The 17719-nt window shown below is 43.9% G+C and overlaps 2 protein-coding genes across 7 annotated transcripts in view; one reads left to right on the top strand and one right to left on the bottom strand.

The window, feature by feature from the left end:
* The first annotated feature begins 1213 nt into the window (after positions 1-1213).
* Positions 1214-8655, top strand: KIAA2013. 4 transcript variants are annotated; one of them, XM_082329041.1, is made up of 4 exons: positions 1214-2269; positions 3033-3886; positions 8222-8302; positions 8543-8655. In XM_082329041.1, the coding sequence occupies exons 1-4, from the start codon at positions 1294-1296 to the stop codon at positions 8576-8578; spliced, it is 1947 nt and encodes a 648-aa protein (XP_082185167.1). In that variant the 5' UTR covers positions 1214-1293; the 3' UTR covers positions 8579-8655. The 4 variants fall into 4 exon arrangements, with proteins under 4 accessions (XP_082185167.1, XP_082185169.1, XP_082185170.1 ...); XM_082329043.1 differs by lacking the exon at positions 8222-8302 and having other exon boundaries at positions 1215-2269; XM_082329044.1 differs by lacking the exons at positions 8222-8302; positions 8543-8655 and adding an exon at positions 5400-6403 and having other exon boundaries at positions 1215-2269.
* A 5008-nt stretch (positions 8656-13663) lies between these two features.
* CLCN6 (chloride voltage-gated channel 6) overlaps positions 13664-17719 on the bottom strand; it is a 66834-nt gene continuing 62778 nt past the window's right edge. For 2 of the 3 annotated variants that reach the window (XM_082329037.1, XM_082329040.1), the window contains one exon: positions 13664-13794. The gene's annotated coding sequence lies outside the window, so the exon portion shown is untranslated. The remainder of the gene's footprint in view (positions 13795-17719) is intronic. The other variant, XM_082329038.1, reaches the window with a different exon arrangement.

The following is a 17719-nucleotide window of genomic DNA, read 5'->3' as shown; positions in this document are numbered from 1 at the left end:
CCTCAGGCTGAGATCTGTGACTCAATCTAGAATTTTAAAAATGGCAAGCTTCTCATTTTAGTGAAGTTAAATCTCTCCATTCTAAAATGAAAGGGGCTTTGCACACTAGAAATCATGAATGCATCATTGTTTATACCGCTGTACTCAGACTGTCCCTATTTGACAGCTCTGTTTGCATTTTGCAGCTATGCCAACCCAGCAAGCATATTTTTTTCCCGTTTCTGTTTGTACTGCTTTGTGCGCTCCGGCTGGAGTCGGCTGCCTGTCTTTTTAAACAGAGGCAGCTGCCAATGCAGATGTTCCAGTGAGTACGTGCAACACGTGCTCCGAGCAAAGCAGCAACTTCCTAAAAACTGAAAGGATCAGACCTCAGTTTCTAAAGCAGCCTCTAACACACCAGACCTTCTGAGAAAACACCAGCCCCACTGAAACCCGCAAGGGACAGGGTCTCGGCCACCGTTTTTACAGATTCCAGTGCCCCCCCCCCCCCAATCAAACAGCTCCTTTGCAGGAAGAAGTTAATGAAGTCTGGTCTGCTCCCCTTCCCTAAGCTGGTTCACTGGCCCTATCTGGTCAGGAATTTCACACTTCATTTTAACTCACAGTGTTTCTGTACGGCTTGCTACTGTGTTTTGAGAGCTGCACTCGAGTACAAAGCTTCCCGTGGCTCGATGTGCACACCTAAGTCACATCATAAACTTTGTTCCTCTATTTACTATACAGCAGAGTACAGTTTGATGGAATATAACTTGCTTTCCACACTGCTGTGATAACAGGAGTAAGCTGCCACTGGAACTACGGAAAACTCCTCCAGGCCCGCCCCAGATTTCTTCCGCCGGTGCAGCCACCCGCGCGGGAGAGACAAAACCTCAGCCGGCTGCTGCAATAAGGCCGGAGCTGCCGGCCGACACCCGCGGCTCCCTCTGCCGGCAGGGGGGCAGGGGCAGCGGCGGCCCGGAGCCGGGGGGGGCCCGGAGCCGGGGGCGGCCCGGAGCCGGGGGCCCGGAGCCGGGGGGCGGGGGGAAGGCGCGGCTCCGCGGCGGCGGCGGGGCGGGCCGGGGCTCCCCGCCAAGCGCCTCCTCAGGGGGCGGTTCGGCGGGGCTGTCGCAAAGCGCCGCAAAGCGCGGCGGGGCCGCCGCACGGCGCGGCGCTTCCGGGCGACGGCGATGGCGGCGTGAGGGTCGCTGCGCCGCGGCGGGATCGGGGCCGGGGAGCGGCCGCGGGACGCGCCGGGGCCGCGGGACGGGACGGGACGGGACGGGACCGGACTCCCGCGCCGCCCCGCCGCCGCCCATGTGGCTGCAGCAGCGGCTGAAGGGGCTGCCGGGGCTGCTCTCCAGCAGCTGGGCGCGGCGGCTGCTGCTGCTGCTGGCGCTCCTGCTCGTCGCCTACTGGTACCTGGGGGCGGTGCGGGCGCGGCGGGGCGCCGGGCGGGGGGCCGAGCCCCGCGGCGCCGCCGCCCTCTGCCTGCAGGCGGCCACGGGCGCCTGGCGGGCGCAGGCCGAGCGCGGCGATGCGCTGCCGCTGCCGGAGGAGGCGGCGGGGGGCGGCGGCGGGCCGGGGCTGGCGCTGGCGGGCAACGGCTTCCTGCTGCTGGACGTGGCCGCCGGCCGCCTCTGGGTGTCGGCGGCGGGATCGGGCGGCGGCCCGGCGCTGGCCACCGAGTACCCGGCGCTGGTGCGGCTGAGGGCGCTGGGCGGGCGCGGCGAGGCGCGGGCGGCGCTGGCGGCGCTGCGGGAGGGCGGCGTGCGGCGGGTGCGGTGCGTCCAGACGGGGCCCGGGGCGGGCGCCGGGGACTGCGTGACGGTGCGGGAGGAGGTGGTGGCCCACCGGAGCCGGCCGCACCTCTACCTGCAGCGCATCCGCATCGCCAACCCCACCGAGCGGGTGGCCGCCTTCGAGGCCTCGGCCCCGGCTTCCGCGCCCTCGCTGGGCGGCCGCTTCGCCACCAGCCTGGAAAAGGTGGAGGAGCGGCAGTTCCTGCTCTCCTCCGGTCGCCTGCTGCTGCCCGGGAGCCCCAAGGTGGTGCTTATGGTGGTGGCGGCCAAGAAGCTCGTGAGCCGGGTGCAGGTTGCGCCCAAATCCCACTTTGACGAAACCGTGCTCTCCGTGGTGTACACCTCGGAGCCCATCGAGGTCTCCAGGCTGGAGGAGACCTTCAGCAAGCTGAGGGAGTCGGCCAAGAAAGAGATGCTGGAAGTGATGCAGATGGGGATAGAAGATCTTTTCCAGGAGCACCAGCAGACCTGGTCAGACCTGTTCATTTCAGGTAAGGAAAGTCACGCTCGGCCTCCAAAGGGTTGCTTGATGGGGCAGCTGAAAGCTCAGTGACCTGGTTGCTGTAAGGTCTCCAGAGGCTCCGCTCTTCCTGACGGGTTTCTCTCGGGGGCCAGAAGGCATGTTGTGGGATAATGAAACAGTGTTCCTGGTTTGGAACCCAGCATACTTTACAAAAGTGGAGTATTCCTTACTGCATAAAGGAAATGATAAAAGAATGTTTCTAATCATAACTCTGGCTGTGCTGGCTTTCGTGTCTTCAGGAACTTTACTGATTCGCCCAGCTCTGAATTGGAAATAGAGTTGACCTCCAGTGACAGTATAAATGACAGATTTCTTCATGGAAGTTAAGGGCTGTCCTACAAGGATGCTTTTTATTAAGATTTTAATGGCTTTAGCATAGAAGAGTAGCTGCCTAAGTAATGTAGAACTTGCTATTTTATAGCCAGTAAAAAGATAGATGTTCCTTTGGCAGACCATTCTTGCGGAGTCATGCTGACAGCTCCATAAGGCATCTGTGTATCAAGCTAGCTTTGCCTTTAGTGGGAGCTTGGCATTCAAACTCCGGGTAGCAGAGAGAGTGTCTAAGAAAATACAAGGAAACATTTCACTTCAGTGTTTCATAGGCAAAGGTTTCTTAGATGTTATAAAGAACACCTGTGTATTAAATGACATGCATGTTTGATCTTTGTCTCCTAATTAATGTCATATTCACGTGGGATCCTCTGACTCTTGGTTGTTTTCTTTTATTACAGGGATTGAAATGAGAAAGATCACAGATTTGCATACCCCATCCAGTGAGACTGTTAACATGACCCTCTACTATGTGCTGTCAAGCATGCCAGCTCCTCTGCTAGATCCACTCATTAGTGGTGAGGACAGAGAAAAAATGGAAGCCAGCTTGAACTATGCTGACCACTGCTTCAGTGGCCACGCGACCATGCATGCAGAGAACCTGTGGCCAGCAAAGCTGACCAGTGTTGCCCAGATCTTGCAACTCTCAGACCTGTGGAAGCTAACTCTCCAGAAACGGGGATGCAAAGGTCTTGTGGCAGCTGGAGTCCATGGACTTATGCAGGGAATGGTGCTTAGTTTTGGGGGTCTGCAGTTCACAGAAAACCATCTTCAGTTTCAGGCTGACCCTGACGTACTTCATAACAGCTATTCCTTACGTGGGATCCATTACAATAAGGACTTGATTAATCTAGCTGTTCTGCTGGATGCTGAAGGAAAGCCCTTCTTGCATGTGTCTGTGAAATTCCAAGACAAGCCAGTTAGACTATACGCGTGTGAGGCAGGCTGTATGAATGAGCCTGTGGAGCTGACCTCGGAGGCACGAGGTCATACGTTCCCCGTCATGGTGACTCAACCCATCACGCCACTGCTTTATATATCAACAGATTTGATCCATTTGCAGGACCTGAGACACACTCTCCATCTAAAAGCTATTCTGGCTCATGAGGAACACATGGCCAAGCAATACCCAGGCTTACCCTTCCTGTTCTGGTTCAGCGTGGCCTCCTTAATCACATTGTTTCACTTGTTTCTGTTCAAACTCATCTACAACGAATATTGCGGGCCAGGAGCCAAGCCGCTCTTCAGGAGTAAGGTATAAGGCTGCTGATTTGGCTGCTGTCCACTGAGTGTTGTCAACCTGATTTTCTGTCAGCTGTGCCTAGGGAGGTTCTGTCTTGGACTGTGAGGATTTCCAGTCTCTCTTGCAACAAGTGATCTGTGACCTCTTCTTGCAAGAAGTAGGATTAGGGCAGGGATTGGAGCAGTAGGGCTCACAAACATTAGAAAAGATAAATCCATCATCTGTCTGTCTTAAACATTTGTAAGGCTGCAGATCAAGGCAGACACAGCTTTTCTGTCCTTTTTCCACACATTGGTGTAGGACATTGCTTGTTTTTAAGCCACCAGTTGCAGCTGTGTCACAAGATGACACTTGTTATGCAGTACCAGAGCGCTTGTGAGCGCGCTGCTATACTTTACTACTGTGTGGGAGACGTGCACCTTGTCTGCCTGGTTTGAACGTGTGACGTGTCATACAAACCCACACAAATGCAAGCTAGCGTTCTTAGGTCAAGGTGCTGACTTCTTGGGACTGCTGGTAAGTGTTCATAGATTTATTGGCACTGTGCAGTCCTCCATCAAACCATGTTTACCACCATCATTTTGGGAAAGTGCTGAGCTAGTGTTTTCCTCATTCAGACAAAATACATAGCTGTGTTAAGAAAAGTACTGAGTGCATTTTACTGTGCGTTGGAGGTTCTGACTTCAAGCTCTACTGCATCTCACTGTGGTGTAAAGGATTTGAAATTGTTGTTTTGAGTTGCCTTAGAAAACTTAGTAAAAACTTAGCACAGAATCGACAATAGACAGTGATTTCTTTTCTTAGTACTGGCACTTTCTGGTTGCTTGTTCATACAGAGTGGAAATGAAAGATGAGACTGGATTTGGTGTGAGCTAGCCATATGGTTCAGAGGCATCCCTCCTTAGGGTTAAACAGAGTTAAATGTAGCTTGTGTTTAAAAAAAAAAAAAGGAAATAAAAAAGGACATAGTTAAATAGAGCTGTCAGAGGAAAAGTTCTAGCTTTAGATCACCCTGTTTTTCCAGATTATAAAAGCAAATTCAATTTTGGATAGCTAAGGCGGGACAGAAGGTACTGGACTAAACTTGACAGTCAGTACGTAAGGGATGTTTAAAGTCAGTTGGCAATTTCCCTCCCAGCTCACTGGCTTTGTAATGTTGAGCACTGGAGATCAGGCCTGATCCCAAGCAGGTCTGAGTACCTGTCTTCCGTTGAAAGAATGAGAGTGGAAGGTGCTTGTGGCTAGACAAACTAACCTAGGAAGAGGTAGAATAGATACGTATGTCAAAGACAACTGCAGTTACAAGCCTATGATCATGATTAAAACCTTAGTGCAAAAGGAAGAGGCGGTCAGGAAGTAATTTCAATTACTGCGTATACAGCTGCACCCTGACATGCATCCTGAAACGTGTCCTTGAAATTATAAAATTATGTCCTTTTTTCACTGCTGTCTATCCGGTTGCCTTTGTCATCTACAAGACTTGCCTTCTGCCTTTTACAGAATGACTTGTTAACCATTACTACAGGTAACTGTCCCTGACACTATTCTCTGAAATGCTGAGAAGCTTCCCAGCTACACACCAGGGCTGACGTAACACCTCTTCCTTCTTGACACTGCAAAAAGCCTTGCAGTGTACAGCAAACAAGTCTGTTGGCTCGTCTTAAATGGACCTGCTTAAAATGAAGATGATGCAGAACTTGATTCCAGAAACAGGGATGATGTGGAAGGCAGCTGAAGCTTAAAATCTCTGTAGCAGTAAGCAAGATTAATGGTGTTGAAATAACACCCTGTTTCATTAATTGAATGGGAACATCCCAGTGTCCAAGTGAACTTAGTCCTGCTTTCAGCCTCCATTTGCACAAGACATCTGACAATTTTGCAGCTGAGAACAAGGACCTTTTGAAAGCAACAATCCTTTTGTGCCTTGTTAAGAGAGGAATCCGAGACTTGGAAGGTGTGGTTATTCAAGAGTTTATCCCAGAAGCTTCTGTAACAGATGTTTCTTTTTCCTTGTAAGCTGTTCAGTTCCCTAAGAGTTATCCAGTTGGTGAAAATACTTGAAGATATACCAAGTCCTTTGATATTTTCATTTGTTTTTTAATCTTACAGGAAAATAAAGAATGATGGTTCCCATCAGAGAGTTAACTTAACTAGAAAACTTTAGTGTAACCTCCTTTCTGGTATACATTTTTTAATTTATTGCTTGGGGGGAAGGGGAGAATGTTAATAATTTTGCCTCCACTTCAGTAACAAGTCAGTCAATTGAACTGTAGATATCTAAGTGCTGGTAACAGGTTTTTCAGCCTTTATGATTAAATGAAATTTAATGAATTTAATGAAATTGTTTTCTGGATTTACACTTGGAAATGCTGATCTGCAGGTTTCCTATTCTAAGTATATTGAGACTTTGTGCATTGATTTGTTTTGGCTATGGGGGAAGATATCCCACTTTCTAGCGATTTAAAGGTTGTTTGGTTTTAAAATACCAAAGCTGTTGTTTCTAAATAAATATCTTTCAGTCTAATCTGATCATGAAAGTGTGGTTGTTTTTTCCTTTTTTTTTTTTTTCTTTTTTTTTTGGTCTGTGTTCTCTCCTCCCTTTGCTCCTCACCTGGTTAAAACAAGCAGAGCCTTATGTTACACCTGTGGCCCGTATTGACTACAAAAGTGCTTAGATTAAAAGGAAGTACAGTGTGGAAAATAATACATAAATGGGTCTAAGCTGGGAACAGTCAATTTGGAAGGCATAAGAAAACACTGAAACGCACAGGGTGGTGCTAATCTCCATTTCCCTGGCTCTGTGTAACCTTGTTCTATCTTGAGGCATGCAGGCCAAGGTTTAGTTTTAAGAACACACACAAATGAACCCAGGGAACAATCAAGTAGCAGATTTAATGGCCATCCAGCAAGTAATGAATTTGGCACATTTGGTGCTGCCAATGAAAAGCTAGGGCAGGACTTAACTTTGAATTTTTAAATAGGTTACTGTCTAGTTTCAGATGGAAAACCTCCCTCAGAAAAGTAGATTTCAGTGTCTGTTACTTACCTGCAGGCCATTTCACTTGCTAATCGGTCTAGCATAGTTACTACCCTACAAGGGAACAGACTAAAAGTAGTGAAGCAATGGAGTACATTATAAATTGTACACTAAGTACATTGTATATTGAAAGAGATATTAGCTATTACACTTTAAGAGAACATACCAGAAGTTCCTGCTCTTTCTTACTGAAGTTCCATGCTTAGTTTCTGTGAAACAACTGGCATGAAGATGATAAGAGCTTCTAGGGAGCTGTTTCCAAGCCACCATGGTATCAGCTGGAGGCTGAGCCTTTTGATGTTCACTTGCAGAACTGCCAACAGTATGATGCCCACTGAGTCCAAGAAAGATACTTCAGCCTATTTAGGCTAGACCTGGAAAAGGCGGATAAGCAATTGTTACATAAAGCAGGAGTGGAACAAAAAAAAACAACCAACCAACCAAAGCCCTGAGAGTGTTTTACATTAAAAATATTTCTTATGATTCTTATGAGCCTTCCCCCCATATAATAAAAGAACTGCTTCAGAATTCCTTTACAAAGAAGAAAGGGAAAAAATAAGGTTTCTCTATTTACAGTGTGCAAGATAGCAGAAGGTTATTTGTGAAATGATTGCAGAAATGCTTAAAAAAAATAAACCAAATTCCATGTTTACAAGCACACCCATAAAACAGGAAAGTTGAAACAGTAACTAAACATGGAAAATTTATACTTAAATTTTAGATGGTATTCAACAAAAATGATAGCAGCATGGAAGTTAAACTGAAAAGCACAGTACATTTTTAAGCTTGTAAATTTAGACATTAAGAAGAGAGCCAACTAATTAATGAAAAAAATTTTTAGAATCCCAATTCTGCACTCAGTTAATCCTGATTTATGCTTTTGTCAGATAATAAATACAAGATGCCAGAACAGAGTTTGGTTGATGCCATTTGAAATTCAGAATGCAGCTTTCTCAAGTGCTATTGTTTGGGTAGGATAATACATTCTTGAGAAGCAGACAAAACAGCACAGCATTATATATTTCTGCCTTCCACATGTGTGCTCCAGGCATCTTTCATCCAAATCAGTACCTACTGCTAAATGGAAGCTATGAAAATCAGGAATTTTGCTGCTTGTTAATACTGACATCAAATAGATTTACTTCAGCTTTTCTGAAACCTCTAATTTGGTCTGTATGTACAATGCAATTCTGGTTACAAAACTGGCATTATGATATTTGTTTCCATTCTAATAATTTTGCTCCCTATGTGTGACCTGGCTTATGGGATAGAGATGTTTGTTTTTTAAATAACCAGTAACAGTTTTTCAGGTGAAGGTAGGCAGATGGAAACGTGATAGAGGATGGAAAATTCCTGTAGTAGAAGAAAAAAAGGAAGAAAGAGACACAAGGGTAAGTGTTGATATCAAGTCATTGATCTCAAATGCCCATAATGAGTTAGGACGCTTTCTTTTGTGGCAGCAGCTCTTTAGTGCTCTAAATGCCTGCTCTTGCCTGGTTTGTCCTGTTGGTGAAAATGGTTTACCCTTTTTCATCAAGAAGCTCACACTGCGTTATACCACAGGTCAGCATGCTGATTTGGGGTGTAAAAATGCTCATTTGCAATGCTACAGGAACCCTGTTCTCTTCCAGGGATGTGCTACTGATCTAACAATTGAAGGTAAATAGGAAAGAAACGAAGTCTGGCTCACCGCGCTACACCGGTGTTTCTCCATCATCATGGACAGCTGGTTCTTTGCATTGCTTGAGACATCTTCCACTTCAAAGTGATTACAGTTTGCATTATTGAAGAAGTATGGCATGAAAAAAACACATGCAACTCGATCTAGAAAAGAAGATACAGGTCTTCAGTCAGTACAAAGTGGTAGTTGCCATCAGTCACAAAACAAACCAGAACAAAATACAATTTCAAGCAATCATAGAATCATACAATAATTAAGGCTGGCAGAGGGCCTCCAGAGATTGTCTAATCCAACCCCGCTGACGTGTCCGAATCTGTCACTGTCTGAATGCATCAGACACTGTTACTGCTGAAATACCATCAACCATTAGAATAATTCATTCAACGTTTTCCTTCTGAAAACACCTTTGTGATGAACGTTCAAGGCAATGGGAAAGCAAACAGCTGCTACAGATAACATGTAACTCAATCAGAATTTTTTTTTAACCAAATTGTTTATATAGCCTGGATCCAAGGTCCATCTAAACTGTTTTTTTTAGGCACTTGTGCATATAAAAAATTATCCCACAATTACACAATTTTTCCATCGGTATCAGATTTTGAGTCACGTGTCCCAGAGAGAAATGATAACATATAAAATGGCTTGCAAAGCAGAGCCTGCAGCATACAGCTAACCGGCATCATGCTTGGAGTCCTCTTTGCTGTGTTGACTTGGGCAGCTGCAGGTACGTACCCAATTTCAGCACAATTTTTAACTTTCCTTTTCTAGGGAAATCAGACATTCTGCAACAAAGCAGAAAGAGATACAGCATAGGCAGTTAATGAAAAAGGTCTCTCAGAACAGTAACTAGGTGCTGTGCTATTCTGTTCTTATTACAAGAGCCCAATTAGCATTACTATTCTCAGCCTTTAGCAAAGGCAAAGTTATTTTACTTAGCTTGAATGCACTGAAATACAGTAAATCCACATCAAATTGTTGCATTGGCTAAGAGCTGCATCTCAGCTGACACATCAGAATGTGGTTAAGCCAACTTGATTTGATTATCTGTCAGAAAAATGAAACCGTTCAAACAGGCTTTATGTAACATTGGTCAGTTTTGACTGATGGCTGTATCCTCACTTCTATCACATTAAATCACAGCCTATATTTGTACCTTGAAATGTTCTGTGCAAACACAGTCTATATTTTTAAAAAACCCTCTCTTACAGGCATTTTTTTAAACCTCCTACCTTTAAAACACATATCCTGTTTTGCATGTCTTCTAGCCTTTGGCTGCGGGGTTCCTGCCTACCCACCTGCTGTGTCTAAAGTTGTTGGAGGGGAAAATGCAAGACCTTTCAGCTGGCCCTGGCAGGTCAGTCATTTTGTGCTTTCCCTGGAACAATTAGGGTTGTGCTACCCTCACACAACATGGCTGAACAAAAACAGGTCTTATATTTCATTTGATGCATCTCGCCTGCCATGTCTTAGGTTTTGAATATTACGTTCTGATCAATCCCAAAGTTTCCAGTCTTTTTAAGAAAGCTCTGAATGTGCCACCTCTTGCTGGTTATGCCGGCTTTCACGTTCTTTCAGTAATCTTGGGCACCATCCCATATTTAAGCAAGACAGCTGTGAAATTCGGTGGAGCATACAATGCCTACTGGAGCATAGTTGTACCTGGAGTTAAAAATACATTTCTGAAGCAAATGAAATGCTCTATTTGAGCCAGGCTTAGCAAAAGCTTTAGAAGAAACAACATTAAAAAAATCAAGCTTTTGGATGTCAGGGAAGGAGGGAAACCTTTTCTATGGCCAGGAGTTGGAAACAACTTTCTTGCAAGCCTCCTGCCATCTTCCAGCAGCAAGTTGTGTTCTGGGTGCAGGAAGAAAATGCAACAATGAAAAATCAGTAAGCAAAAATCTGAGCCTTACTTGATATGTTGATCCTAGGCCTCCCTTCAATACAGTTCCAATGGCAAATGGTATCACACCTGCGGAGGAACCCTCATTGCAACCAACTGGGTGATGACAGCTGCACACTGCATCAGGTAAATAATGGAGTTAAAGTCTGTACCCAGGAAGCAGTGCATGACCAGAGACAGACGAAGCAAAACCGTATTAATGCCAGTTCTCTCTTTCCCAATTAAGAGCTCCGAGTTTCACATCACATCTTTTGATTATAACTAACAGGTCAGAAGAAAAATGACACCTTTCCATTTTCTTAAAATAAAAGTAGAGGGGAAAAAGACCCTCATACAATTACCTGACTTATATATTCTTCATTTTCTGTAAATAACTACGAACATCATTATGTTTTCAAGTTGCTATTAAAATTCAGCTGTGTTGCCTGTTTCTATAATATATGTGGCAGTGAGATCCACAGATTAACTAATCAATTAAATAATCACAAATGCTTTAAATATACCAGTTGTTTTCAGTAAGCTCTTCATATTATGGGGCAGTATAACAAAGAAATGATCAGGTACAGCTATGCCCTTTCATCATCAAAACTGTTTCCACAAAGACAACCCTATTTTCGTTTGGTAGCATATGTCCTTGAATACGTACCTATAGTTCTTGGTTATTGTAACACTAAGTGGTGGAAAATGTCATCATATGAAATAAGAAGGATTGGCTGCATGTTATTATTATAAATCCTACATATTATTTGTATCATACAGCTGTTTATCACTGTCAAAAAACCAGCCCAAATTGTTTACTTCATTGAAGAATATGAGCTGAATCCTGCAAAGATTGGAGGCATCTTGAGTTTGTTAATGAAGCCATAAGCAGGAGTTGACAGGATGGCTTGGAGATGAAATGATTACTAAGCCTAGCACAAAATGCTTTGTCCTTAGCAAATCAGTCAGACGTTGGTTCAGCTCCAGACAAATCACGCATGTGATGTGAGATTACAGTCTTAAGGATATTCTTATCGAATATCTCGGGTGGCAAAGATGCAGATGCCTAAGCAGCAAGCCAGGAGCTTCATAACTGAGTGTTAGTCCTTTTCTTGCCCAGTTCTTCTAGGAAATATCGAGTATATCTTGGAAAATACAACCTAGCAGCTGTGGAAAAAGGATCAATTGCACTTCCTCCAGAAAAAATCATTGTCAATGAGAACTGGGATCCACAGAATGTTGCAAATGGGTAAGTTGGTGTCAAGTATTTTTTCAGTTATTAGATGCAGGCAAAAATCAAACTGCCTGAATCCCACCTACCCCGAATTGTGGCAGCTAAATGCAGAAATGTTTAGAGCCTCCTGTTACAGCTTACAGTGGTACTTCTAAATGTTTGCTCATAGATGAGAGTTGAGTCTCCAGTTTGTACCTTTCCCCCTCAAAAGAAGATAAAGAATTTTCAATATCAATTGCTTATTGATTAATTGTGTTTTCAGATACCATTTTGCATGTTCACACTTGGGTGGGAAGCTGTTCTATGCAATGATTTCTTTCATACAGTGGAAAGGAATGAATTAATTTATCAATGGTATTAATATCTTTGTTGCTGAAGGACTCCTACGTCCTGCTGCACGCTAAGGGCAGTTAGCAAAGAAATCCTCTCAGTTTCTAGGTCCTTGGAGTTAGTCCTAACACATGCTTGGTTTTGGTGAAAAGAACCTATAAAAGGCAATTTCCAGAAAGCCGCCAGCAGGCAAGTGGACAGTTTTGCAGGAACAGTCTTCCAGTCCATGGATTTCCCCATTGCTTTGAGGGTGGAGCGATCTTTACTGCTTATGTACTGGCCTCCTTGCTCCCTTGCATCTCTTTTGAATAGGCCAAGTGCTGTATAACTGCTAAGTACTCAGGCTACTGTGTCTTAATCTGTTTGCAAATCTCTTCACCCCTTCCCTTTCTCTTCCCCCCTCTCAAATGTGTGCATATGACCACAGGTACGACATTGCTTTGATCAAACTCACGGAACACGTCACCTTAAGTGACCACATTAAGCTGGCCTGCCTCCCTCCTGCACAAAGCATCCTATCATCCAACACTGCCTGCTATGTGACAGGATGGGGAAGACTGCAGAGTAAGTACTTGGACATTTGCAAAATTGTGGAACACAATCTTTCAGTACTGCCTTTTCCTTTGAGATTGACTGGAAAAAGGCTGTGACAGTGCTCAAGATCCCCTTAACCTCAACATAGTGAAGTATCAGGCCCCACTTCACTCACACAATATGGTTTTTCCCTGCCTTTGAAGTTCATTTTGCTTGTAATGGGGCTAGTAATGCACTAGAGGGCCCTGTACTAAGCTTTTAGAAGCTACTGTAACACAAATCTTAACAGCGTGCAGACTGGTGAATTTGCTAATCGTAACATACCCCACTGAATAACTGAAAAAATGCATAAAGGAATAGATGTAAAGTGAAGAAAGTCTCAGAGATTTCAGCAGAAGCATCAGCTCGGCCCAAGGGGCAGTTCCTAGAATGATAACTAAATTGCATACTCCTGAACACAGGGCAGCCCTTTATTTCTCTAACAATGAGACGTTTTTAAATGGAACGCAAATTATTAACAAGTTAAGGCCTTTAGATATATTTTTTTAATTTTATATATATATATATATATATATATATATATAAAAATAAATATAAAAGAATGGAGCTAAGGAATGGATTATACAGCTTCTCTTTTAATACAGCCCCTATGGAATTTCTTACCTGGAGAGATAGTACCCAGATCCTGGGAGAAACTTAACAATACAGTTTTGTTCTTTCTCCAGTGCCAGCTGGTACCATGACTCCTTTGTTTCTATTCCCTCCCAGCAAATGGAGCTCTTCCAGATGACCTGCAGCAAGGCCTTTTGCTGGTGGTGGATTATTCAACTTGTTCCAAGCCTAGCTGGTGGGGAAGCACAGTGAAACGCACCATGATTTGCGCTGGTGGGGATGGAATCACCTCCAGTTGTAATGTGAGTCCAGAAAACATTGCTCTTAGAGCTTGGTTTCAGGCACAAACAGGCCTGATGGGAAGGAACACTTAAAAAACCAAGGAGGAGCTACTCACATTATGACTGCTGTTAACTGTGTTCCCCCTTCCTTCCAGGGAGACTCCGGTGGCCCACTGAACTGCCAAGGTGCTGACGGCAGGTGGGAAGTGCATGGTGTTGTCAGCTTTGGTTCTTCTCTTGGCTGCAACTTTTATCACAAGCCTTCTGTCTTCACTCGGGTCTCTGCTTACAATAGCTGGATCCAGCAGGTAAGGTTCTAGGTACTGCTGCTAGAGAATACAGACACTTAGCTATTTCTGAGGTATTTATGTACAATTTATTTATATATTTATAGTCATAAAGATTTTACTGGTATGGCTTCAGAAGTGATTACTCAAATTTGTATTCATCAGTAACACTGATTGTTGCAATTGCATCCTAGAAGGCAGCACGTGCTGCTCGTCTGGAACATCAATTATTTTTTAATTTAATATAAACTAATCTAAAAAGTAACTGAGAAGCAAAAATCTTATTTCAGTTATTTAAATCCTGCATCTTGGATGCAACATATACTATTCACAAATTCCTGGGTCTCATGATCTGATTTTTCACTTGCTTTACATTTTTGTAGGTTATGGCAACCAACTAATCCAAAGAGAACTGGATGATAGGTGCCAGGAAGGAAAGCAGTTTGAATAAACTCATAGTCACGACACCTTTGACCACAAAGAGCTGGGAAATTATGCTTTTAACAACACAAGTATTATACCTAACCATACTGCAATAAACACTACTTTTCGCAAGATGAAAGAAAAACGTGTCCTTGTCGCTTCTTCCTGTTTATTGTCAGGACCAGAGCCTGTATTTAGCGATAACGCTGGGGACCTTTTGCAGCCTTTCCCCTGCCTCGGGCTGGAGCTTGCCACCCTCGCCTGGGTGGGGGAAGATGCGAGTCTGCTGTGAAGAGGCTGGGCAGTAGGAAGAGTTAGAGAGCCACAGGAACAACTCCGGGGGTGGGGGGTGAGAAAGCGAGGCACTGGCAGGGCTGAAGGCAGCTATCCGGACCCCTGAGCCTGTGAGCGGGACTCGCCAGAGCAAGCAGCGGCAATGCCCAGCAGGAAGGCAGCACAGGTGCAAGCACGTCCATGCAGGTGAGTGTGGGAGCGCTGCAAAAGGCTTTTACAGAGAGGTTTGTAACACCCTCTGATCTTGGGACTTAGCAAGGGGAAAGACAAAATCCTGCAGTGAGTGCCGGCAGCATCTCTGCAGACCTCTCCCCTTCACGTCCCTGTTGCTTGCTTTTAAGTCATCCAGATGCCAGGTGAAGACCTTTGAACTGTCACTGTTGGCTGACACACAGACACAAATGGGGATTTTTTGCAAAGCACAAGCAGAATCACCACCTTTTACCCTGGTCCTACGTTAAAGCCCCTGTTTATATCTTTCATTATAACAAAAGGTAGGCAGTATAAAAATCAAGGTGGATTTTCGTTGTGTTTTTCTTCTCCCTCCTGGCGCATACTTTGGCGGATTCAGAAGTAAAATGGTTGATTAAAAACAGAGGACAAGCGACTCAAAGGTAAGCAGTCGATAGAGTAAGGAAAAGATTGGAAGTGTGTTGTGAGAACAGAAACGCACTTGGGTTCAGAGACAAATATTTCTAGGTTTGCGGTTCCTTTCAGTCAGACATTTTGCAGTTGTTACCTTTGGATTGAAAATAAATAAATAAATAAATATTATTAAACATAAATTGTGTTAAATAAAGATGGGTGTTTATCATCTTTGGGGACTGTACCTTTGTTACTTTTCTTCTACTTTACAATCATTGACCACCATTCTGCTGCGAAGAGCCCAGTAGGAACTTGTTTTGCCTAACATCAGCCTCTGCTGAGAAATAGCAGGCTTTATTGGGTTTTTATTTATCTTATTAAAAATGTAATTTCACCTATCTGAAAGAGCATGGGATCTGGGGAGGACTTTTTCAATCACCTCTACTATGTTGAGGGAAAAAAAAAAAAAACCCAAAAAAAAGGACTGAGCTGAAGGGACTGATCAGCAACCCAGTGCCCTGGTTTGTTCTTTAGCAGTGGAAATAAGGGTTGCCCAGTTATTCAGGAGTCACCAGCTTCAGCATAACATCTTGAGTTGTTTTCATGAGTATCATTAATGTAAAATTGTAAATTGTATTGATTAATAGTTCCAAAAATGAAAATCATTAGAGGTTACTTTACCGTATGGAGCATGGGTGTCAATCATGCGGAGCATGAAAGAGAAGGACAGAAAAGGTAATCATGAAGCTCAAATAGTAAAAATCGGATATGTATATGCCTCTGTAAAAACTGAAGTAAAACTGAAATTTGATTAACTTTCCTTTTGAAATAATTAGACAATATTGTGGAAACATCTGAACTCATTTGAACATATCAACACAAATTATTAATCATCTGGAAATTCCTATTAAGAACAAATTCTAAAAGTTTGATTAAAAAAATTAAACAGTTCCAGTTTGTGATCACTGAAATAAATAACCCATTTTTTTATGGGCTTCTTTAAGATTTGGATAGAAGTACCACAGAGAATAAAACCTATAGCAAATGATTTTATCAGTCTTAATACTCCCAGAAAAACTGCATGATTTCATCAATATGTTTTTGCAGCTCTGAGTATGTCATGGAAACAGTCTCTTTACTACACCTTTTCTTTTAAAATAAAATGTCAGGTGGAACAAAATATAATAAAATATGTCTTTCAATAACATTCAGCTAATGCATGATCCCTGTACTTTGTTTCAGAACACATGTGAATTGTTAAATATCCCTACTAGCTCCAGTTATGTTTTCAGGAGCTGCAATAAACACCCCAAAGATCAGACACCCCCACTTTTTTTTTTTTTCTTTTTTTAGATGTTCTCCCCCCTCCAATGCTGGTGGTAGAAAAACAATTCGAAGGATTTTGACAGCATGCATGGTCTCCCTCTGCAGCCTCCTTGGAGCTATTTCTTTTGATTTCAGCAACAGCTTGGAAATATGGAGAAACACAGGGAAAGCCCTTCAGGAACTTGCCTCCTGTGAAAACCTTTGGGCTGTTCGCTTCATCCGTCTCCTGCAGGAAGAAAGGCACAGCTGGCTGCTCCCAGCAGCAGATAAGAGGAAGAGATTATTTCATGCTCATCTACTGGGGAATTTAAACTCCCTCTGTAAGGCAAGTGAAGCAGAATTGCATTGTGAGAATTGCCAATGCGAGAAGGAGAAAATCTCCATTTGTAGATTTTACATCATTGACATGAGAGAAAAATTAAATAGCACAGGGGCTACTGAAGCCAGCCAGGTGCTATCCAGCGTGATCTCTGAACTGCTGGAGCGTTTTAGTAATCCCCATGAAGACCTCAAAGCTATGAGACACAATCCTGACTGGGCAGACATAGTAGCTTTTAAACTCGTCCTTCAAATAAGAGAAGTCATGCTTAAAGCTCATTTAATGCCAGCACCTACAAGCTTTCAAACAACACTGCATCAATTTTTTGCCATTCTGAACTATGCTATCTTCTCATCAGAGAGTGTACGTAAGTGCTGGATGGATAATGTCAATCTAACACTTCATTTCACCCACTATGAAGGAATCTCTTTCTTCATCCCATTCCTGGGCTCAGATGAATTTGTGTCCATTGAAGCCTTGGTAAAGGACCTGCATTATGTACAGAGCTGCCTACTGCAGAAGGGACAGGAAAAACTCATCAAGAAATCTAAAGAAATCCTGTCCACAATGAGCCTTAAGATAGGTCTGTTAGTAATAGCCTGCCTCATTTACCCCATAATCCTGATGTCCTTCAAGCAAATGACAGATTGGATACACAATTACGCCAGGAACCTCAAGAAAAAGACAGAGGACTTGAAAAGGGAGAGGCGGCTAGCTGAGGACCTCTTACACCAGATGTTGCCAAAATCTGTGGCCAAGCAGCTAAGGAAGTGCCAAAAAGTTGAGGCAGAAAACTATGATCAGGTTAGCAAATAGAAAGGATGCTGTCACCAAGGATAGAAAAGTATTCACCTAAAAAAGCACCTACCTTGCTGCCATTTTGAGGAACCTGGTTTTGCACCCATAGCTGAGTGTGGATGGAAATTCAAATATTCACGATGGGTTTTCGGAAGAGCTGTGCAGTGTGCCATGAAGCACACAGGCTGATGGGGAAGGAAGAAGAGGTGAAATTTCCACAAG

This window comes from Platalea leucorodia (genome assembly GCF_965183815.1).
Source record: "Platalea leucorodia genome assembly, chromosome: 17".
Classification (NCBI taxonomy): domain Eukaryota; kingdom Metazoa; phylum Chordata; class Aves; order Pelecaniformes; family Threskiornithidae; genus Platalea; species Platalea leucorodia.
Note: the sequence above shows the minus strand (reverse complement) of the source record. Positions and strands in the feature narration are given on the sequence as shown.

Coding starts and splice junctions, on each gene's coding strand:
- KIAA2013 (XM_082329041.1), top strand. CDS start 1,294: ATGTGGCTGCAGCAGCGGCTGAAGGGGCTGCCGGGGCTGCTCTCCAGC. Junction 2,270..3,032: donor GTCAGACCTGTTCATTTCAG/GTAAGGAAAGTC, acceptor CTTTTATTACAG/GGATTGAAATGAGAAAGATC. Junction 8,303..8,542: donor AGGAAGAAAGAGACACAAGG/GTAAGTGTTGAT, acceptor GTTCTCTTCCAG/GGATGTGCTACTGATCTAAC.